General features: G+C 37.5%; 1 protein-coding gene across 1 annotated transcript in view; it reads right to left on the bottom strand.

Annotated features, from left to right (window-relative positions):
• Mid2 (midline 2) overlaps positions 1–25,213 on the bottom strand; it is a 104,520-nt gene that overhangs the window by 54,149 nt on the left and 25,158 nt on the right. The window contains exon 3 of the mRNA XM_055618377.1: positions 21,881–21,976. Within this exon, the coding sequence (XP_055474352.1) occupies positions 21,881–21,976 (96 nt within the window). The remainder of the gene's footprint in view (positions 1–21,880; positions 21,977–25,213) is intronic.

Below are 25,213 nucleotides of genomic sequence, written 5' to 3'. Positions count from 1 at the left end.
CATGAAGTATGTATGGTCAGGAAATTGCGTACAAGTAAAGGTGTGCACATGATCCTCTGCCTGAATTCACACAGCTTGTGGGTGCCAGTGGCAGTCCCAGAAAACAAGTTTCTGACTCCTAGTTAATTTTTATGCAAAGCTGCCCTGCCCATGCGTTCCTGTATGATAGAAGGAGGAAATGGCAAGGAGAGTGATGAAAAGTTATACCTTCTCTAGCCTCAGCCTGGGCTTTGGGGAAAATTCAGTCCCTCTTTGTACTCATGTCTGTCATAAGCATCCTTCCTCCAAACCTTTGTTTCTGGAAGATGACTACAGCATTCAAATATTCCCTGCCCACACTCAGAGACAGCAATCTATACTGGAAGGTCCAGGGAAATTCCAAGTCTAACATCTAAAGACAGGCAGGGAATCATTCTGAGAAAGAAGTTTCCAAGTAGTGGATTTCAGATGACAAAAATCAAAATCGTTGTTTGTTGTTCAGAAAATGCAAACGGTCACTAGAAAAGCCAAAAGCCCAAGCATAAGAATGAAATCAGCTAAGGCAGAGAGTAGAACCCTAAGCTAAACAGGCCAGGTTAGGAGTAAGGGGAGATGATAAAGAAGTATAAGGAAAGAGCCCTAACAAAACCGTGAGACTCATGTTTGAGCACATAACTGGGATAAGAAGTCTCAGAATAGTCTCCATGTCTGTGACAAAATAAAAGTATGTCTTGAGGATATAGTTCCATGGTCTCAACTAAGTCATGTGGCTAGAAAGACTAGTGCACTTAATAGGGTATTAAGAAAAAGAGAGAAAGCCGGTGCACTTGATGGGGATGTTAAGAAAAAGAGAGAAACGCCAGGCAGTGGTGGTGCACGCCTTTAGTCAGAGCACTTGGAAGGCAGGGGCAGATGGATCTCTATGAGTTTGAGGTCAGCCTAGTCTACAGAGCGAGTTCCAGGACAGACATGGCTAAACAGAGAAACCTTGTCTGGGGCGGGGGGTCCATATATACATACACACATATGTGCATATCATCCAGAACATGCTCTAAGTACAAATTCCTAAGGACAATGTAAAGGAAAAAAAAAAGGTTCCTTGGAACTCCTGGGGCAATTGCCTATCTTCAGCAAACTGAAAACCACAATTCAATTAAAACTGGAAATGAATTTTTTAAATGGGCATTAAGAGCAAAATATACTGCTAGATAAGCCTCCTTTACAACAATTAAGTGGCCTCACTTTCCTATAGTCTCAAAGGGTTTGTATATGGTTAGTAACTGATGCAATTCAATCATCGTATACATTTTCTAATGCATGGCAAAGTGTGTTTCCTTTTGCTTTGTCTTCTTTTACCACTATGTCTATGATGATGGTAGCTGTGACTCCTACTGGTACAGCCTCTACATCATATGCAGAAAGAAGCAAGTACCATTTTATCATCTGAATTACTTTTATTCAGTTTAAAAATATATTCTGCTTTGTTTTCTGGAACATAATGAGCCTTGCATTATTTGTTTTTCTCTGAGATTACTTAGGCCCCTTCTCTTAGTCTTCCTTTTACATCTACACCTCCTGATCCCATTCTCAAACCCTGTAGGACAGGGTTATCTCTACTTCTAAAATATGATGGAGTCTCTCCCTACTGCCACACTGTCATACTTACTATCATCATTTAGAATAAAAGGTCAATGTCAAGAGGGATTGGCTCCACTACTAGGAAGCACACCATTACCTATTTATTGTCATCATTCAGAGCTAAAGGGCAATGCTAGAAGGGAGATCAACCCCTGATTTCTGACAAAACACCAATTACATTTCATATAGTTAGCTAGAAAGGAATTCGGCTGGCCCAAACTTGTTTTTCTGCTGTGGGATACCCCATAATTAACACAATCCCCAGGCTCTGAGGCCAAAAGATATTAACTGGAGTCTAGCAGAAATAGGTGTCAAAGAAAAAAAAAGGTAGCTAACATATTCTTTAATTACAAAATTAATTATAAAAAATTAGTTATAAAAATTTTAACACCGTAATTGCATTCTGCTTTTGTCTTCTCTATATTGCTTCTGGAGGGAGAGTTTTCCATCTGTTCTATGCTGTGAGTGTCAAACAGAGCATATCTTTGTATACAAGAGGCTCATTAAAATACTTGCTAACACATCAATGAATGTAGACCTTCCTCCTTTTGATCTCCATTCTATGCGGCATAGCAAGGAATCCATCTATTAGCCTGCCTGGTATTGGGAGAGTAAGTTATTAAAATAACAGCAACTCTGCCACCATAAAAGTGCTACTGGCATAACAAGGTAACAGGCTTACCCAAGGATCCAATTGGGGGTTGCTTTATTGTAAAAAGCCATATATATGTATTTGTATTTATATAGAGATATGTATTTGTATATATTTTACATAACTCATGTTACATTACTCTCTCAACTACCCACAGGGTGAGGCAACTGAGCATGTGTGTCCCTAACCCCAATAGTTCCTAGACAAAATGTCTACCTTTATAGAGCTTCTTTCCCATACAAATTTGTTCTTAGTGATGACACCCTTAAGCGTATTCACCCATATCCAGCTAGTAAGGTCATGGAGAGAATAACAGTGCTGAACAGTCATCATGGTTTAGCATAAAGAGACATCTGTGAGATATTTCATGTCTATATCTTCACAACAACCCCATGAGGTATATGGAGCAGATACTAATATCTACATTTTATGGATGATAAAACTTGAGATGCAGAGGGTTAATATGAACTACCAAAATCACAACAAATGGGCTGGGCTGCTAAACTCCAAAGAAGATTATCTATGATCTATGTTTTCTCTCTCTCTCTCTCTCTCTCTCTCTCTCTCTCTCTCTCCTTCCTTCCTTTTTTTTTTTTTGAGACAAGGTATGTATAGCTAATGATTACCTTAAACTTCTGATTCCCTTGCCTCTACTTCTTGCATACTATTATCTTATTCAATGCTGGGCATTGAACCATGAAGGGCTCAATGCATCTCTAGCAACAGAGCTATATCCCCAGCTCACCCACATTCCACTGGAACCATCAAAGCAGTCCTGCCCTTTGATCATACTCTTTGTAGCTAAAACTATTATTTGGGAAAACTGGCCCTTCTTTCTTTTGAGGATTTTCATGTGCTGTTTCTGTATTTTATTAGCACTTTTTTTTTTCTACCCCAGGAGGCAGCAGAGTCAAGTAGAAAGAGCCCTGTATTTGAAGTAAAGTAGGCTTGTCTGGATTCTCTTTGAAACTTACAAGACCAGTGACCTTGAACAAGTCACTTATCTCTGAGCTTATCTTTCTGACCTGTAAAATAGAAATAACACTATCTCAGAAGTAGTTGTGAAAAAACAAATGAACTAACAGAAACAGGGATCTCACAGTACCTAGTACACAGTAGAAGTTAAATAAATATGGATTTCCGTCCCCATTCCTCTCCCACTCCAACTTGCTGTGCTGGATTGAAAACAGGCAACACTTCTTTCGCCTGAAGCTGAAATTCAGGCTTTGATTCATGATCCTACTTGTCTTACTGTAACATGGGATAGCTTACATTTCAGCTCTCGGATTATCATGTGAAAGTGTGGTTCTCATAAGCATTTTTAAAATGTGTATTCTGCATGTGTGTCTACATGTTCACACATGTGTATGCTTTCTTATATGTGTGTGGGCACACATGGGGACAGTTGTATGCATGTGTGTGTCTTTGTGTAAGTGCATGTGAGTTCTGAATTGCTCTCCATGCTTTTTTGTTTTGTTTTGTTTTTTATTGAAACAAGGTCTCTCACTGAACCAAGAGCTTGACAGTTCTGGCTAGTCTAGCTACCAGCTTGTTCCAGGGATCCTCTGATTTTGCCTCCTGGGTGCTGGATTGTTGTGGGTACCATGACTTCCCATTTTGATGTGGGTTCTGAAGGTCTGAAGACCAACCCTTACACTCACCCAGCAAGGACTTTTTTTCCAGTGAACTATCTCCCTAACTTCCATAATCTTTTGGTATTTATTTGGCATATGCTGGGACTCTCTATCTGGTGTATGGACAAATGGGGGATGGAAGGGGAGATGCATACACATTTTCTTATCAACATTAGAAAATGTTTCTCAATAATTTAAAATTTTAAGTTATTACTTAGATATTATTCCCATGTTATAAAACCAGATAAATCTTCCTTCTTCCACTTACTAAGCTAGAACCAGAAAGTCTGGGTTGCCCTTATTTGGGGAGGGAACTAACTTACTAACTCGCTTTGATCTAAATTCATGCCTGTGATTTATTGCCAAGTTCAGATCTCATGTCCCCAAAGCTGGATTAAAAGTGAAAGTTCTAGCAAAGAATGGACCTCCTACTGTCCAGTTTCCCATGGGCTAGTTTTAGACAGTTAATATAGCTTAGCTTACACCTAGATATTTCTATGTTGTCAAATTCTCCTCAGTGGGGAATGTCAAACAATGGACAAAAATGGAGGATACAATGGGTGGATACTGGGTATGATATAGGGCTAGGGTGATGACAGGAGACTTTGGTAAGCAAAGAGTAAGCCCTGTGGAGTGTTACTGAAAAGAGAGTAAAGAAAGCTTTAAAATGCTTTCCTTATACATCTTGACAGTTTTTAACTGGTTGTAGTGAAAACATTATAGGCATCTTAAACAATTTTGTTTTGAAAAAGTCTAAGCATATTTAAAGCTAGACAACATGATGAAACCCCAATGTGTTCATCCTTTTGCTTCAAAAACATCAGCATTTCTGTCTGAACTGTTCCCTTTCTGCCTCAGTATTTCAAAGTAAGAAATTATTTCATTTCTCACTACTTTAGTTTACATCTCAAAAAGATATTTTATTACATAATGATTGATATAGTTTCTTAATTCCAAAATCTAATTCCTGTTCTGTATTTTAAATTTATCAGTTATATAAAGAAATACCTTTGCTGTTGATTTATTTGAATCTGGTACTTTATGAAGATATTTGATAATTTTTTTTTCAGTAATGCTATGTTTTATAGGGGAGAAAAAACAGAAGCCCTCGTTTTTACTATGCACCCTTTCCACCATCCTTTTAAAAAATTAAATTTTGATCTGGACATGATGGATTATGCTTGTCATCCAGCACATAGGCAATGGCAGGAAGGCCAGTAGCTCAGGTAAGCCTTGGCTAAAAGTGAGCTCCGGGTCACCCTGGGCTATGTAAATCTCTGTCTCAAAATACCAGTTAAAATTGGGGCGAAGTGAAGCACACTGGAAATCCTGGCACTCAAAAGGCTAAGGCAGGATGATCTTGAATTGGAGGCAAAACTGGGCTACCCAGAAAGATCAAAGCCAGCCATAACTACACAGGCTAAAGATGCTGGAATCTACTGCACGAAAGAGAACCATGGTGGTGGCACTTATCTTGTCCTTTATAAAAATGCAGGCCCTTATAAAATGATATTTCGTTCATACACATAGCATTGTGACTTTAAACGTCATTGAAAACAAGTTGCAAAGCAAACTGAAGAAAAAAACATCACAGGGCAGAGCAGAAAGGAAGATACTCAGAACATGCAGGGGTGGTGAAAATTAGAGAAGGCAATACTTCAGTTTAATGTAAGGACATTCAACTGCTCCATCAAAACCAAATCTTCTTTCACTGATTTCTTTCTGTATTGAAGCAACTTAAGTCTGGAAAACTCAACTGTCTTATTTATAACAGGATTCTACTCCTACAGGATAACACATATTTGTCAATATAAACCCTAACCAGTGGTAGTTCCTATTCTCAATTTTAGCTGGTATCCAATATCTATTATTGTACTAGAGAGTTGACTAGGTATAAATGACTAAACTTGATATCATTCTGCAATGGCATGATTAAGGAAAACATGTAAGAAAGCCCTATCTGCTTGCTCATATTTTTTTTGGTATGAGAGTATGAATTTCCTCAATAAACAGAGATGGTTGACAATATAATTCAATAGCTTTAAGTTGAAAGTTTCACTTACACGAAATGACTATTTTTTAAAAAAATAAGAGAAAGTAGTTGGGCACAGTGGCACATGCCTATAATCCCAGCACTTGGGGAGGCAGAGGCAGGCATATCTCTGTGAGTTTGAGGCTGGTCTAAAAAGCAAGTCCAGGACAGCCAAGGCTACACAGAGAAACCATGTTGAAAACAAACAGACAAACAAACAAACAAAAGGGGGAGGAGGGGAGCCGGTAGCCATAGCTAATAGAGCACTAGGATTCAAGAGGCCCACGGTTCTACCCTAAGCCTGCAAAAGAATAGAAGAAACGTTAAAGAGAAATGATAATGTGAACGGTATGGCTGCAGTATAAAACTGATCAAGTTAAAAAAAAAAAAAAAGAGCGCCGAGGAGATGGCTCAAGAGATAAGAGCACTTGCTGCTTTGGTATGAGTACCTGAGTATGGAGCTCTAGAACTCATATAAAAGTTAAGCTTGGCAATGTAGCCCAACACTGAGAGGTCAGAGACAGTTGGATCTTTACTCTGCAAAAGAGAAATAATGTCGCAAAATATGACTATTTAAACCTTTAACCACTTATAAATGAAGAAATTGGCTCAAACAGAACTCTAAAAAGATCAAAATTGAAATTGTTAATTCTATCAAAAATAATAAAAGGACACAGTCTTATTTTAAATTCTATGTGTTTGGGTATTGTGCTTGCACCTATGACTGTGTACCATGTCTGTTCTTTTGGCCTTAAGAAGCCAAAAGAAGGTGTATGGTCCCTTGGAACGAGAGTTATAGGTGGTTGTTAGCTACCATGTAGGTGCTGGGAACTAAACTTAGATCCTGAAAAGCAGCTGGTGTTCTTAACCACCTGATATGTAACCTGAAATGGCCACCTCCTGCAACTAGGTAAGACTTCCAATGGAGAGATGAGGACACCGATCCAGGACAAAAACTTCAACCTACAATTTGTCCTGCCTCAAGAGGTGCAGAAATAAGGATGGAGCTGAAACTGAGGGAAGACATGGCACTGAACTGGTAAGCCAGTTCCAATATACTACTGGATAAATACTAAAGTAATTACAAGGGAATATTACATATAAAATCATGACATATATTTGAAAATAATTTAAATACTATATACTTTTGTCAAAGATGTGAAAAAATAGTAAGAGAAGAATAACTTTATTCAAGATTAGAAAGGTTCTTAAAGCTCTTTTCTTAAAAGGCTCTGGGTCCAAATGGTTGTAGTACTTAGGTCTATAGTCTCTTGGAAGAACAGATTTGTTCCATATCATTGAATTCACTTAAGACCAAAGAGAAATATAAAAAAGATCTCAAATGCATCTGATGAGTCTAGTATAATATCAAATCATACTCTACACTACCCAAAACCTAATAAGATAACCAGAATATATTAAAATTCTAAATATATCTGAAAATGAACATCTAACAAAGCAACAAAAGAATAAAATAAAATTCCAGGAATAAAAAAAAAATGACTCAGCATTAGAAAATTTACCAACTTATGCAATTACAGTAACACATTCTAAATTTTTTTAAACAAAATTCATTAGCCAAACCAAATGAAAGCTCTAAATTTTAAAAAAAAAGTTACTCGAAGATGCTAAAAACAAATAGCCAACATCACACTAAATTATGACATGCTAAGGCCCTTTTCAATAAAAACACAAATAAAACGAAGATATCTGACATTACAATTCTTGATGATTTGTTGAGGCAAGAAAATGAAGTAACTGGTACCGTTTCGTAAAGGAGATAAAAGCATCTCAGATAACCCAAGAGACTACTTTACTACATTTCTAAAATAATCAATATAGTAAGAAAACACATAAAATCAGAAGCTTTCTCCAGGTGCTTTTTAAAAGTGAAAATGGAAAAGTAACACATTCTCTACAGGTCTATAAAACACCTAGGATTTGATTGAACAAAGGATACAGTATGTTTGAAAATATATATATTAAAAATGATCTCAAAAATAAAAACTGAAAAATATGGACATGTACTATCATCAGGTTTCTTGATGAAAAACCTAACATCATAAAAATACATTTCCTCTAAAAATTAGTATATAATTGCAATAAGATAATAATTACAACCTAAACTGAGATGTTTTATAACTGGTTAAAAACATCTTAAAATTCATATAAAAAAAACAAGTGTATAAAACATTAAGAAAACAGATACCAAATGTTAAATGTGCTTTGTTTTTTTTATTATTATTTTTTCTGTTTTGTTTCGTAACAAGCTTTCCCTATATAGACCTGCCTGACCTGGATTATGTAGCCTAGGAGTATCATGTTGAAGGCATGATAATCCTGCCTCAGCCTCTCAAGCTCAATGATTACAGGTGTGCGCCATCAAGCCCAGTCCAACTGTCAAAACCTCTATAATCAAAATAATAAAGCATTGGGAGGTAAATAGAAAATTAAATCAGTGGAACAGAAAACAGTCTAGAAGATTCATGTCTATATGAAGACTCGCTATATGGCTAAGGCAACATTATCCATTCAATGAGAAAAGTACTTGTTAGATTTTAGCAAATGGCCTTTACATAGTAACCATCTCTGGAAGTAAATTTCAAGAACTCATATATCCTAAATAATGCCAGGTGTATTCATGTCTTAAAACATTTAAAAAAAAAACATTTAAAATGTGGCAAGAAAGCTTCTGGAAGAGCTAAGTATAGAGCTCAGCTGGTAGAACACTGGTGAAGCCTGCATGAGGCCATGGGTTTTTTCCCTACTGCCACGGCAACACTGCATGACCTCGAGCTTTCAAAATGCCCACATCAGTCTCTTAAGTGGCTCGGATTGCAAGTGTATGTCACCATGCCTAGCCTGATCTCATGTGTTTCTACTGCTTCTATTATTACTCTATGCTAGTTTCTTGCCTGTTTTTACAGAGATATAAATTAGAACCTACAAAGTCAATACATTTGAAGTAAAAAAAAAATCCAGTAGCTTTGGGTAAGTTTAAAGACTTATGTAACCATTAGCATAATCTAATCTTTAAAAGAGTTTTAAAATATTTTGTGTACGTGTGCCTGCATGTGCATCTAGATAACCACGGAAACCAGAAGAAGGCATTGGATGCTCTGGAGTTGGAGTTACAAGTGATTCTGAGCCCCACAGCGGGGTTGCTGGGAATTGAAGTCTCGTCCTCTACACGTGCAGCAAGTGCTCTTAACCACGGAGCCATCTCCGGCCCAGCAAATCCAATTTGAGAACAATTCTATTACATGGAAATGATCCCAATTTTGCCTCATCTACATTTCCATCTTAAATATCCCCTGAAATCTGGGATCCATATACTTAACTACTTACTGGAACTTTTTGTTTATCTAAAATTGGACAGTACAAACTGTATTCCCGAAGTTGAGTTCATCAACTTCCCATTAGTTCTAAATTTAACTAATGCTCCTAAAATGTAATGAATGAAGTACCATGTGAACAGCTCCTCAGAAACATTGGCATCCATTGTTCTGAACTGTCTCTTGTTTTTTGTCTGTATATCCAATGAATCATCACATTCCATATATTTCACTTACTAAGTATAACTCAAATCTATTTCTTTCTTTGTCCTTTCTAATTGTTACTCACTAAATCTAAAAAAAAAAAAAAAAAAAAAATCGAAGAAATGTGTATTGAGGGCAACATGTGCCAAGCCTTATACCACAATATTCCCTAACTAGTCTGCTCCACTTTTTAATCTTCATGGTATATTCTTCCCCCCAACACAATATTAGGGCTGAATTCAATGGTTAAGTACTCCATCTATCTAGTTCTCCTGAGGATTTTTTTTTTTTTTGGTTTTTCAAGACAAGGTTTCTCTGTGTAGCCTTGGCTGTCCTGAACTCTATCTTGCAGAATTCTTAATCCAGTAGTCAAACAGAATAGTTTACCCCACAAAACTCACACTAATTCCATGCTTAAAATAGCTTCATGATAAAAATCAGTTGGCTTCTCTCTGACCTTAGGGTAAATTCCAAACCTCTTAACACTATTTTTACAATCCTTTGTGACCAGGTCCCTCCAAGCCTCTCTAGTCTTATCTTTTATTGCTCTCATTGAGCAAGTCCCTTATCTCAGCTGAATTTTCTCAAATGAAAACTAAGGATAATAAAAGTGCCTGTCTCAGAGGTATTTGAGAGGATTAAATGAAATAATATATGTAAAGCACTTAACACACTACCTGGTGCATATTAAATATTAATAAGTGTTAGCTACTGGTGATGGGAATAGGAATGTTAGCCTTTTTCATTCCCACTCTCTCATAAACTCCTAATTTTAGTGTTCACTGCTGCTTTATATCATAGGCTCTGCTAATTAGGCTATAAAGTCCTTAAAGACAAGGGTCATGACTTACGCACCTGTTGCTATCCCAAGAGCACTTAGCACAATGCTAAACACACAATGGAGCTTAATGAATGCTTTTTGATAAAAGTCCACAGGGGGAAATAAGGGAGGGATTGATGTTTTAGTGAATCACTGGAAGGACTGGTTTGTTTTTTTTTAAAGTACAAAGTGGTGGCTCAATCTTGTAATCACAGCAATCCTAAAGCAGGAGATTGTTATGAGATTGAGGATAGACTGAGCTACATTGTGAGTTTAGGCTAATCTGGGTTAAGTAGTGAGATCCTGTTTTGTTTTGTTTTTTTTTTTAAAAAAAAAGATCATAAAATAATCAACACCAACCCCTCCCCGAGAGCCTCATTTGTTTTTTACCTTCCAACCTAATGTGTAACCAGGTTAACATGGAAGTTGGCAATACTCACTGCAAATCAGTGGGCTCTTTTTAAATGGTTTGCTGCCAATAACATATTTTTGACAGAAATGGAGTGTGAAAGCATTAAGGTGCTTAATTTTCTTCTCTGGAAAGCAGAAACTATGCAATTTACCTACTCATCTGTGATATCAGATTTTGCTTCTTAAATATCAGCATACAATTTAGGCTATCAAAAATAACGTAAATTCCATTACACTAGAAAGTCAATAGAATCCTCCTGAATTAGTTTGGAGCTCTTGGATGGTGATCAGGCAGCAATCAAAAACCCAGAAAAGCCCCAAGAGGGCTTATGACTCACAGCTCTTCAGATGCTAGAACATAAAAACTGTCTAGTATGTTCAGTACAGAGAAAATGAACATCTTGTTTTGTTTTATCTTTCTTTATACATTCCTTCTCTCCATCTACCATTTTTATTCTTCTATGTCTAGTCCTGTCACTGCATGTTCTAAGATTGTCCCTGGACTAAGATTTTACTACTTAGATAACTTTTGGCATTCAGATGTCAATGCATGGTTACATGTACAGAAATTGTGTTTGAAGAATAAATGGTGGAATAGTGTGATTCTATGTAACATGGACTCCAATGGGTACAATAAAATAGTTAAGCTAAAGTTTTATAGGCTTAAAATTATTCCAAAACCATTTTGGGCCTTTGAGTTTGCTGAGGAGAAGGTTAAATAGGCTTGGTATATGGAAGAGAATGAGGAGTAGCAGGGACAAGCCAGCTCTGTACACAAGAGACAATATTTTCTATTAGAAGAAGCAAAGGCCAAGTTCTCCAGTGTTGCTCCAGTTTTTCCCCTTATATGGAAAAAACACCAAGGAATTGAAGAAAAGAATTGAAAGAACCCTTTATGGAGAAAGAAAATCCAGGGGTCAAAGCAATACCCATGGCCCAGTTTAAACACAAACGTCTCAGTGGTCAACTGCCTTCTTTCCACATATCTCCTCTTTACACACACCTCTCGCTCCATACAAGCCCAAAGATGAACACTCAGGCAGCCATCTATGAAGTAAGCAGATGTGTAGCAGTGATGCAAGGCTACTGTGCTATATGCTAGAGAGATGATCACCACAAGGAAAGCATGTTCAAATAATGCTAAACTGTAACATGGGCTGAGATGTAACATCAGGTTTCTGTGCTGAGGAAGTAGATAATGTTCTGAGTGTCCATACACTTCTCAATTATCATTTCATCAAAGAACAAGAGTTCACCACTGAAACACACACACACACACACACACACTCTCTCTCACTTTTGCAGAGGAAATAGAATTAAATCCTTTCACTGTGGTAGTGTGTTATTTTTAGAGTCTATTTTCAACATAATAATGTTAACTATACTTGAGGCAACACCTCTTACTGCCAAATTCTTAGAAACTGTTTAGAAAAAGTGTGTCTCAAAGACACTCCTTTGTGTTTTCATCATGCCCAGCCTGTAGAAGAAGGACACTGCCAGGAAATTTCAATAAGCCAGTCTACGTCTCATAGTAAACTGACAGACTATAGGTGGGATAGCACTATTACCTAGAGATGACTACCTTATTTTCAGTACTTACATGGTCCCAAAATAATCTGAGAAGTAAGAGTATGATCCTGAGGCCTCCTTTATTCTCATTCTCCTTCCTGCCCAAGACAGACTCTTAGAATATGAGAACATGTCCTGGACTGCCAAATATAGGCCAAAGGCAAGAATATGTATATATAAGGCTTAGGTTAAAGGATGCCAAGTCCCCAAACTGACCATCTGTTCTTCTAGAGACTCAGAGATTTAGAGGAGGAAAAAGTGGGCCCTCCAGAGCTGTCTTCTTATATGAATCAGTGGCCAGCAAACAAACAGGCTCTCCAAGCTGCACTGTGCAAAGAACAGATTTGGAGCCAGAGATTTAGAACGGCATCTCAGCTTCCTGCATATGTGACCTTCAGTAAGGCATCTCATTTCTCCAACCCTTTGGTTCATTGCTTGAAAATGAGGGTGTCATCTACTCTATCACAAGTTTGTCACAAACACTGAGAATGGAAACAAAAAATGCCTCTAGCACAGTGGCAAGAATGAATTGTTCAAATATGATTCTCTTCCCTGTCTCTGCTAAGCATACCATGCAGCTGGATGTTTCTTGAAAGACAGAGATAAAATAAAATAAAAAAGATGTCTCAACAGCTGTGTGTGAATGGTGCTTGTCATAATGATTCTTTTAGTTTTAGGACAAAGTAAAAATTTTCCCTTTAGATTGAGATGATATAAGAGAAACTGGAAGTAAGATAAGGGCTAGAGGTGTTCAAGAGTACAAGACAGGTTGGATGGGTCTTTAGCTGAATTGCTAGTATTCTAATTGAAAATGGAGAATGAGAGCAAAGTGAGAAGCGTTAAGCAGAGAAGATCAAATTTATACAAATGTTCTAGTCATTTAGTGAATTCTGGAATTTCGATAGTGAGTAATGGGAAAAAGAGGAGGAAGGGAAGCAAATGAGAAATGGGGCTACAATATGAGGTCTGTCATATCAAAGGAGTGTATTTGAGTAGAAGGAGAATGTATGCCAATATGTACTACTTTGGCTATGAAGACAGACCACACTTGAAATCTTACCTGTCTTATAGCTATGAATTCATTTTCTACTTAAACCTTATCATGTGTCTATACCCTCAAAATATTCCCACTGCAACAGTTAGCATGCTCAAAAAAATGTTATTTTACTCCAATATATCAAGAATTGTCACAAAGTAGTTTTGAAAAAGGATTGAAATGTATTGGGTACCTGAAAAATTATAAAGTGTTTTCTTTTGTAGTATAAAAATAGGTTGTGCCCACACTTCAAATTGCATAATAGATTTAGATTCTCTGTCTATATTAAATGTCAATTGCTATATACTTAATAAGATTGAATGTAATACTCTGAATTAGTCACTGCTTAATAGACTGACTAGGTCAGTACGCACTTATTTTCCATTGTTCATGGTAACTTATTTTTTTCACCTATAATTCCACAGTTGTTTCAAAACATAATTCCACTTTCTCACAAGGTATTGGTAGCCCTAAATCCTTCTTGGAAGCTATCAAGTGCTTTTCTTGCTCTTCCATCTCTTATAAAAATGCCCACTGAACATTTGCCTAACAAACACTAAATCCCAAAGAACTCCCTGTCTTTCAAAACTACTCAGGCTGAAAGCATTTGTTCTTCTCTAAAACTTTTCTTTTGCCTTCCCCTAGAGTCAGGAATCTAAAGCAATTTGGGCATGGTAATAGAGAAGTTTACTTAAGTAGCAATGGAAAGAATCCCTTAGTTATTCTCATAGAATGGCAGTGAACTGTCACTTACTAAATAAAATTTGCCTAACCTAAAAGCTGAAAAGTATTAGGTCACTGAGGATAAAACATTAGTTTGTCACATTTGCAGAAGCTACTTGTGGTTTATTAAAAGAGCCATGGGGCTGAGATACCCAGGTTTTAGGTGATACAATATCATTGCCACTATGTCTTCCCAAGGGAAGGTCTGGTGTATATTTGCTGAGCTTGAAGTTGATTGTAAGCCTTTTGCATAACTAAATTTCTCCTGTGCCTCACAGATAGTGATAAACACTTCTGCAAGTCCTACAGTCAAGCAGAGGGATCTCCAGCACTAAGTGTGGTACCCTAAGGGGACTACGACTGTTGAGGATTGCTCCTACCTACTTCTCTCCTTGTTCCACCTGTCTCTCTGTCTTCCTCTTCCTTCCACTATCAATTATGGAGCTTTGACCTTATACTGGGCACAGGCATATGCACTTTTCCCCAAATTATACCTTTCAAGGCATCAGTACAAACAGAATAGCTGATGAAACAGAGGCTTAAAGAACCTATCTGTCCTAACATGCTGCTAGTGCAACTGCAGTCTATTCAGTTCCAAAGGTACCATAACACACTGCAATCCAGAACCTACACAGCATTTCTAGGGGAAGCAAGTTGTAAAAGTCAAGGTTTTGGAGCTGGGCAAAATAGTCCTGTATAGGAAGGGTGGCTGGATGCCAAGTTGGGAAAGGAAGTGGAGCATGCATGGTTGGAGGCAGTAGATCGAGTGATTCCTATAGTTACTTACCCAGAAAAAAAAAAAAAAAACAACAACAACAACAATAAGCAGCTACAAGATGGCATATGTGCACGGGTCCTATTGCTCTGCATATCAAAAAGATAATAACTACCAACCCATTTCTCCATTTTATCATCATGATCAGGCTTCTTACACCTCGAATTTCCTTACAGCTTGCTTTCTCCTTGACTTCTCTAAATCTATCTTCCATCCTCTTCTTTGCACAATGCCCTCTTCCCTCAAAGGCTATAGTATCTTCTTTGATGTCTCTGCAACACTGGACTCTATCCAAACATCCACATCATGAAGGCTTCTTTTCTCCTGACATTTTGAATCTCTGTTTCTGATGGCTTTTTGCCTCTTCCTCCACTGTTCTCTCAATTTTCTCTCCACTCCCCCCCCCAGAGTTCACATCTTCTCTCATCTCATACGCCTAACTCACCGTAAGTCACCCTCCAAATGGGCCCAGAAGGTATTAGTGTTGAACAAGCAACACCCAAGTAGTGGGTGTCTTGACCTTGCAAAAGGAAGTGTAACAGAGGAGTTAGGAGCTAATGTATCCATATCCACAGAGCCTGAGCAAGTTATGTAAATCGTTCTGCAACTCCATTTCTTCATTTATAAAGCAGGAAAAGTAATAGTGCTTATATCACAGAGTTTCGTGCAAATGAAAAGAGTTAAAAACATAAGAGGTGGAATAGGAAAACTCTTTAGTAAATGTTTTGACTATAGTCTTTGCAACAGTAACATACAAACCTGTAGTTCTTTCCACAGATTAAGAATGCATTGCTGGGAGGGAATGAGGGAGCAGATACAGCTGAGATACAGAGTTAATAAAATGTAACTAAAAAGAAAAGAAAAAAGAAAAGAAAAGAAATAATGCATTTGTAGACATGTACCCTCTTTAGATGCTTTTGGGAAACCTGATGACATTGTTAACCTATAGTGCTGTTAACACTGCCCTTAATAGTGAGACCATGGCAGAATAAAATAAGAATACCCCCCCAATAAGAATGCATTGCTGATATTGAATTTCTTAAATGCACATCATACCCTAGTAACCTCATTGAAGGTAGCAGTTTATTTGTTTGAGGAAGGTCACTTTGTTGCTCTATTCTGAGTGACAAACCATTGGGCAAAACGTCTGCCTTGAGTCCTCTCTTACACATTCTCTGTGGCTTCAAATGCTACTTAGACACTGGTAGCTTCCAAGTTTTCCTCTTTCCAAGGCCTCTCTCCTGACATCCAGATTCAGCCAGCCAGCACCTACCAGGCATTTCCTATCTGGCTTTCTGATCAAACCACCAATGTCTAAAAGAAGTCCTTTTTTTTATTTCCTCATCTACTTAAAAGCAATAGATATGTTTATTTAGTCACCCAAGGAAGAAATATATCTGTGGACTATCCTAGTACTCCCTTACACACAGCCACTCATGGCATCCCCATGGAATATTGACTTTAGCTTCTAGAAATGTTTTGATTTTATCCCTTCCTCTCTATCCTTATTGTCACTGCCTCTGGAAGGCCCTTCATCTTTTCCTATGTCAAGGTGGTATGATGATAGACTCTCCCTGTATCAGTAAAACTCTTAAGTAGTCTCTGTCTTCACTTTTGATCCTTGACTCCTGCTCCAATTACCATCCCACAATCTTGCAATCTTGGCTATTTTTCTAGGCACAGATTTCATCCAGCTAGTCATCTGCTTAAAATCATTTCATAGATCCTTATACTCCTTAGAATAAAGTCTAGGCTTTATCTGCCCATGGCACACAAAGCCCAGCATTTTCTGGGTCCAGGGTTTTTCTCCAGACTTGCCTCTTGCAATGGTTCTCAAATCTTAGATTTGGTGAAATCAAATTTCTGCTAGTCCCTTGAGTGCTTATCACCTCTTCATAGTGTTGCATGCATCTCCTTCAATCATTCCTCTCATTTTTGTTGGCAAATGTTTATTCATTTTCAAGATAACTCCACTTTCATTTCCATTCTGCCTTCTTTTCTAAGTCCCTCAGGCACATCTGAATGCTTTTTCCTCAGGGCCAGCCTGATATCTTGCATCTGTCTTCATTACAACTAGGATTCCTTCACATCCAATTTGCTGCTTTATCTTTATTTCCAGCCAATTTGCACGTTCTTTAGAGGCAGAAACCATTGTCTACTTATTGTTATACACCTAGAGCATGGAATACCATTTCCCCTGCAAGCTCACATTTGCACCTTCATTAATATATCTGCTGTCTGACTCTCCAGAGGGTTATTTTTTCCTCTTTCAACATTTAGCTAAAATGCATTTTCTCATTAAAAAATAATTCCCCTGATTAGACTCACTTCAATGTAATTACTCATTCATTTTTACTATGTACTCAGTCTGTATGTTCAAATGGTTTAGATTCTATTCTTACTTCCAGTTCAACCACCTCATGGATTTAATGATCAGTGCTGAAATCATGATAGCAGTACTTTGAAAAAATTAATTTCCTTTAAACTATTCTCTTTCTACTCAGAGAAACGGTTAGACTCCTGTGAAAACATACTCTTGCCCATCCTAAACCAAGTATACAAGCAACAAAAACAGAGATAGAGAACATAAAGCCACGTCAACTTTCAAGACCAAAGAGAAATGTTTCCAAAGCCATTGGAACGAATAACTGGTAAGAGACAAAGTAAAGCTCAAATTCCTCAACGAAAGGGAAGCTCCTCCCCTCCCTCCTTTTATCCTCACTTGCCCTCTGCAGCTCCTTTACTTCTCCCTTGTCCAGACACTGCAGGACTACCCAACTCCATGAAAGACTTGAGAAGAATCAGGTGATATCAACTTGCCCACAGAGCTTCTGGGGTGAACTAGCCTTTTTTGGAAGAGGTAAAACAAAGTGGCACACAAAAGTTCCGGAAAGTGTGTGTTTGTTTGTTTGTTTGTTTGTTTAGTGTGCTCAGGGCCTAAAAGCTCAGAAAAAAAGTGAACTAAGTGAGAGGGGATATACTACCTCATTTGTACTCCCCATCCTGCATGGTAGAGGCTGGACTTTCCCTAGTCAGGCTCTAAGTTCCTGGAGATCATCAGCATGCCACGCACATATCGCATGCTCAAGAAACATTGTTGGTGCACTGATTAGACAGAGTTAACTATTTTTCTTCCCTGGCAAAATTTCAGGAATGCCAAAAGGAAGTAACCATCTGTTGGTATACATTTTCCCTTAGCTATGCTTTATACAGAGATTTCCTTTGGAAAAATAAACAAAGGATGCTTGAAGAGCCAGAAAAAAGAACTAAATATAGAGTTCAAGTGGCCAGAGTGTCAAGGTCAAAGCATACCCTTACTAAACCAGATTAAAGGAGAGCTATGAGTCTGAGTCTACCTTTTTTCCATGTTCTTCAGCCCCAAAAGAAAAGATTGTCAACTACTTTTTTTTTGGGGGGGGGGGAATTCTGAAAGCCGAGCCACAAGTATAAGCTACAATTCAGCTAATATATCAGTGGTTCTCTTAATCTCTCTTTCTGTAATACTAGGAAGACTCTAGCTTTGTTTACTTTCTGAGGAGAATAGGAAACAAAAAGAAAAACTAGGATGGGGAAGCAGTATTTATTGACTCTTTATGAAAAGTCAATCTGTGACAAAAACATTCTCAAACAATAAGAAAGAAAAACAGGTTTGGCAGGAGTATAACTTATTCCTGTTCTTGCCAAAGTGTCGTAGCTGGCATCCTCCACCACCGCCCAAAGTGAAGTGCTTAAATTACACTGTGAATATAGTAATTCTCTACAGACAAATCTGAATAAGATAAAACGGGAGGGAAGCATCCGGACACCATTCAGTGTCTGGCTCTCATAATTAGCATTATCCTACTGTTTATTTCTCTGCATAAAGTACTTACAAGTATTTTTGATATCTCAAGCTTCATTACTAATCCTGCAGCTTGTCCTGAAGGCTTTTTGACATACAGGCTCTGTGTTGAATGAGTATAAAAGTAGTCTAGAAGCACCCTATTATTAAAGGGGGAATGTAAGGGCATATCTCTAAGCATTCAGAAGGGGTGATGTCACGAAGGATAGCCATGGACTTCCATAAACCATCCTGGCTGGGCCCCGCCCAGGCCAGAATCTTAAAGGCAATCTTATGAATTCTTTGGGAATTTCATGCAAGTATTCTAATCACATTCACCTGCAAACCTTTTCCCTTACAGATTCACTCCTGACAGATTCACTATCACCTCCTTGTCACTTCTCCCAACTTCATTCAGGAGAGAAACCTAAAGAGACTATACATTATTAGCTCCTAAAATATAGTATCATGTTAAACACTATTATATTGTCTCACTGTTCTTTGTTGGTTCTCAGTGTTTTTATATAAGAGCAGGTTTTTACAGTGTGTAAAAAGCCATTGAGTGTGGAGATAGTATGCCTAAGCTATTTTTCTGTACCTAGCATGATGTCATTCATAAAAAGGTAGTAGCAAAAGCTGATGTTTTGTGTAGCCGGAGCAGACAGTGGCTCACATACTGAGATTTAACAAGCATCCCTAAGGGTGCTACTTAAATAGCTACTTTGCTTCAACGCCATGGGATTCCTTCTTACTTTACTTATGCTAGCTCTACTTCCTTAAGGCACAGGTTAACTTCTGAATGCTAATTTCAGAAAACGACTTTAATTATCACTTCTTGGGCTGTGATACTGATCCATGGTATATAGCACTTGCCTAGCATGTGTCCTAGCACCCAAAGAAAGAAAAATCACCTGATATCCAAAAGCCTAAGTGCATCTGGCCCTACTAACACAATGATGTATTGTTTTATGATACCTGCTGTTACCATTTCAAAAGAACAGAGCAAATAATAAAAAGAACTGGTTTCTTAGGCAGAGCTTGAGGAATCCTTTGGAGAGGAAGGAGCCAGAGTGGGTCAAGGACACCACAAGAAACCCCACAGAATGAACTAACCTGAGCTCATAGGGACTCACAGAGACTGAACCACCAATCAGGGAACATGAATGGGACTGACATAGGCCCTCTGTATATATGTTATGGCTGTGAGAAGTGGATAGGTAGGGGAGGGGAGGATCTGGGAGGAGAGGATAAAGGGAAAACTGCAATAGGGATGTAATATATGAGAGAAGAATAAATAAATAAATAAATAGATAAATAAATAAATAAATAAATAAATAAATAAATAAATAAATAAATAAGAACTGGTTTCCAGCATGGGCTGTGAAAAGATGGAAGAGTGCTACACTTAGGTGAAGCTGGCCAGGATCAGAAGTTTCTCAGGAATCAGAAAATTATTTTTAGAGAGATTCTAACATGAAAGAACAATGGGATAAACTGTAAAATGCTTTTTTGACTATTACTTTCTCTATACTTAATAGTGTCTTGATTTAGGATGAATACAATGATAGTTTTATTTTTAACCATATTTTATTCACTATTATCTATTACTCCACTGTCAATCATGTAAATTCTCAGTTGAAAAAAATCCCTTATACAATCTTCTGGTTACAATACTCTCTTGTACCTTCAACAGTGGAGATTTCTTACACTATAATCTAGCAGCATAATCAGAAGCTTTGATAAAATGAAACACAGAGGGATTCTGATTGGCTGAAAACTACTCGTAAATAATAACGTTCTACTTTGTTTCTACTTCGTTTTTCTCTTCTTGGAAATGAGACAGTAGAGAAAAAGAACAAAAGACAGAGACAGAGAACAACACTGACAGAGCCATGGCCTGTGAAACCTGGAAAGGCAGTGAAAAGCACAGTACTGGTTCAATTTCACATTTTACAGGTAAGGACACTGAAGCAGAGGTCCTAACAGACTTACATTCATGTAACCAGTTAGTTCATAGAGGAGCAAAGTCAGGAATGCAGTTTTCCAACTAACACTCTTATGTTCCTTCTTTCCATTCTTTATGCTTTTCCCTACACCCACATCATCCCATTCTACAGTTTCAAATGTAAATTTAAACAGTACCCCATGTACTCTATATAAAACAGTGACCAGAAGGGATTATATTGTTAAAGTATGTTCATCATTTAAGTATGTTCACTATACTAGAAGAAACCCAAGACTTTAAGGAGACCAAACAATTGGGGGATATGGAATTACTTATGCATAAGGGTTCACTGCCTTAGGAGATATTCTTCAGTCTTAAATAGGAACCCTGAACTGTGACCATGATAAAATTATTTCATCATTTAAAACAGAACAAACTTGATCTCTTCTACATATTTGTCATGCAAGTAAGATTAAGAGTGGATTGTAAGAGTCTATATAAAATTATTAAAAAAATGATCCAATCACTGTCCATGAGAAATCCTATATTTTATTGGTCTGTATTTAGATTTTAAGTATTATTATCAATTATTCCATAAAACCACACAAAACAAGCTGATATATATGGAGTTGCATATATGCTTTTCAGAGAAAGAAGAAAGTATAACAACTTTCTTTTTTCTGTCTTGCCAAGGATCACTGAACTCCCCTTCTAAGCACTTTTAATATTCAATGTTGGTAATATTTCTAAACCTTAGACTTACTTGTACAGCAATTCATAATTCACAGACAACTTATTAATAGAAATTATTTGGTGATAACAATAAAAGACTAAGTAGAGGAAATAAAAAAAAACAAGTGAAAAGATGATGATGTGATGAAGGGGGGATAAGCTAGGAAGCGGGGAAGCAGTGATGATTAAAAAAGATGTTGCATTGAGTAAACATCACCGTACATTATTTGAGACTCATGATTCGTAAATTGTCCAGTATTGACTTTTTAAGTGATAACATCCAGTTTGATGAAGGATCACTTCCTACATGATTCTCATACCATCTACTATTTGAAAAGAAGAGAGTTATTCTTCACATGTTGTTCCCCACAAACCATCATCATTACCTAATCTTAAAAATCTTTCATATCTGTGACCTTTCTTAGAACAAAATTCTTAATGGCATGAGATCATCTACACTACCATTCAGTCCTTCACCCCAAATGGCTGAGCTACAGTCTGACAAAACTGAAGTCCCTCCAAAGATGACCCAGTTCAGATCCAATGAAAGGATTACACATATTACTGTTACATACCTCAACTTGCTGGCAGATCTGTATTAGTTTGGCCATTTGATTTTCTAGTTCACTGTTGCGTTTAACCAGGTTGGTGAGGTTCATTTCCAGAGTTTGCTGCCATCACGGAGGGTATGAAGCGAGCGGCAAACAGGAGAAAGGAGAAAAAAAGAGCAATGAACTTGAGAACCAACATAATATGGAAATCAATCAACCAAAAGACAGAGCTCTCTCCTTCTTTCTGGAGCGGGAGCTTGAAGGTGAAACAGATCCTCACTCTATAGCTCATGTTGGCTTTACATTTCCGATGATCATCCTATCAAAATCCACAAACTCCTAGAAATGTAAATGTTTGCCCCTCTATGAATATAGAACTGAAGACGTCACACATGTTATGCAAATGCTTTACTATTGAGCCACATCATCAGCTCAATAGATTCATATTTCAGACTTACCAAGTCTGCTACAGGCCAAGAACTGTACATCTGTCCGGATCAGGGAACAGGTGACATTCATGACTTTGTAGGCTAGTGCAGGAATTTACTAACATTGTCAAGTAACATAGTCAATTTACTAACATAGTCAACATAACATTTTTATAATTTTATATAATTGTTAACTTTTCATCTCCTTTTGCTCTCAAAAAAAAAAAAAACCCAGCAGCATAAACAAAATAAAGCTGGTGATATCACCTTTTATGCATGAATAGACTAAGACAACTATACTTTCTGTGCATGTATGTGCACATAAGGTGCATGTTTGTGTGAGTACATACATATGAAAATGCACATACATGTGTGCATACATGCTAGTGGAGACCACAGGACAACTTCGAATGGGTCATTTATCAGGAGGCATCCACTTTGCATTTTGAGAAAAGACACTCATTTGCCTGGTGCCCACAAATTAGGCTAGGCTGGGTAAGCCAGTAAACCCCAGAAATCTGGCTGTCTCTGTTACCCCAGCACTGGGATTACAAGTTCACACCACCATACCCAACACTTCTACATGGATTCTGGGGATCAAATTCAAGTCTTCATGTTTGCACAGGAAGCCCTTTACCAACTGAATTGTCTCCCCAACATAGATAATAATAATAATAATAATAATAATAATAATAATAATAATAATGTCACCTCAGAAAGAGATACTAGCATTTTAATGATGGAAGAAGTGAATGGTAGAATGAGAGTAAAGTGTTTTATAGCTATGAAACAAGTATGTAGCAAAAGCTACAACTGAAACCTGGATTTCTAATTAGTCCAAAGTTTTCAATCAATATTTTATAATGTTTTGCACTTTGTTTATAACATTATATACTTATTGGTAGCCCTCTTCATGAAAAAATATTGTGCGTTGAGTGTGATATTCACCAAAATGAAATTTTGTAACTCACAGTTTTCTTTCCTTAGACACAAGAGTTTTAAACACAAAGCCTGGTTCTATCTGGAAAACATCTACTACTTACCATCACTTACTGGTACACAGCTCCTCTTAGGTCCACATTAAAAACACTTTCCCAGGAATTTTGAACATAATTTTTTTTCTTTTCTTCTTTTATTTTTAATTAATTTATTTTTTATTAATTACAATTTATTCATTTTGTATAAATTTACCAGTATATAGAACTCTAACATATTTTCAGTTGAAAGAACTACTCTCTCCCATTTCTTGTGTAAAAACCAAAATCTATCTCCTTATATTGATTATGGATGCTCATTATTCCTTATTTCTAAATGTTAGCTTTGATAGCTGCTTCCCCTGGTCTCGGAATACACTACATTCTTATCCACCATCTCAATACTCCATCAAATCTGTTGCAAATGTAATACCCCAATTTCCTGACGCTCATTCTGGTAGTACTCTTTCCCTGGGTCATATTCATTGTTTCATTGCTGTTCAAAGTTAATGCTACTGAAAGAGAGGGTGGGAAGGACACTGAGGAGTAAAGGGACATAGACAAAGAGCGTGGACTCTTGTTCTTGGATACTTACTTGTCTAGAAAGTAGCTTTGGCTCCTTAATAACCTTGACACTGTTTTTTGAATGTGTCCCAAATGATATATTTATATAGATGTATATATCTCTAGTATGGCTAATCTGATTTCACTTGTTCTCAGATGGAAATTTGAGAAGCAGCTTAACTCATTTCCCTTTATGTCAGATCGTGATGGTGAAATGTCTTCCATAGACTCAGGTATTTGAACGCTTTGGTCCTGTTTAGAAAGGTTATAGAGGTGCAGCCTTGGTGGAGGAACTGTATTATTGGACGTGGGATTTGAATAAAAAACGCCCCATAGATTCATAGGGAGTGGCAGTATTAGGAAGTGTGGCCTTGTTGGAGTAGGTGTGGCTTTGTTGGAAGAGGTTTGTCACTAGGGGCTCAGCTTTGAGATCTCAGACGCTCAAGGTAGGCTTAGTGTGGTAGTCTCCTTCTGCTCCCTGCCAATCCAAATTTAGAACTACCTTTCCAGCACCATATCTGCCTGCATGCCAGCATGCTTCTTGCCATGATGATAATGTACTAAACCTTCAACTGTAAGCTAGTCCCAAATGAAATGTTTTCCTTTATAAGAGTTGCCTCACAGTAAAACTCTAATACAGGGGACTTTGAAAGTCTATAGCCTTGCCCATTTCCAGTTCACTCTCTTTGTTTCTCTACAGATGAAGAAGTAATTTCTCAGCTTTTTCCTCTTGTCATCATGTCTGCTGCCTGCTGCCCAGGCCTCCCTACTATGATAAACTCTTATCCCTCTGGAACTGTAAACCAAAATAAACTCTTTCTTCTATAAGCTGGTTTTGGTCTTGGTGTTTTACAGCAATAGAAAAATCACTATAGATCTTTCTTGATTACCCTAGCTTTAGTTCCATGGAAGTGACGCATGCCACCCTTGCTTTATTTCGTTTAATTCTTGTGTCTCTGTCATCTTTCCTTAACTCTGCTCCCATCTAAATTTGTGTTCTCAATAGAAAGCAGTGGGGAAAAAAGGAACAGGGAAGGGCAGCAATCACTGACCTAGGCCCAATCACAATCACTGAATTAGGCCCAATCACTAAACAAAATAGATATTAAAGCGGGGAAAACAGAAATGACAGTTCAGAAATTTAATGCAACAAAAACATATTGAGCATATACTATGTTCAGGGTGCAGTGACTTTAAAGATTAGAAAATGAAGTTAAGATTTATTTTAAAGCACAAGTAGGAATTTAACAGAGATGACAGAAGATGTGGTATTTCAGGCACAAGGAATAAGATGAGCAAAATTAAAATAAAGCAGTCAAGAGTGGTAGCACACATCTGTAGTCATAACTACTTGGATAGCTGAGGCAGGAGCATGACTTGAGCCTAGGAGT

This window comes from Psammomys obesus, unplaced genomic scaffold (genome assembly GCF_907164565.1).
Source record: "Psammomys obesus unplaced genomic scaffold, mPsaObe1.curated_primary_1811, whole genome shotgun sequence".
Classification (NCBI taxonomy): domain Eukaryota; kingdom Metazoa; phylum Chordata; class Mammalia; order Rodentia; family Muridae; genus Psammomys; species Psammomys obesus.
Note: the sequence above shows the minus strand (reverse complement) of the source record. Positions and strands in the feature narration are given on the sequence as shown.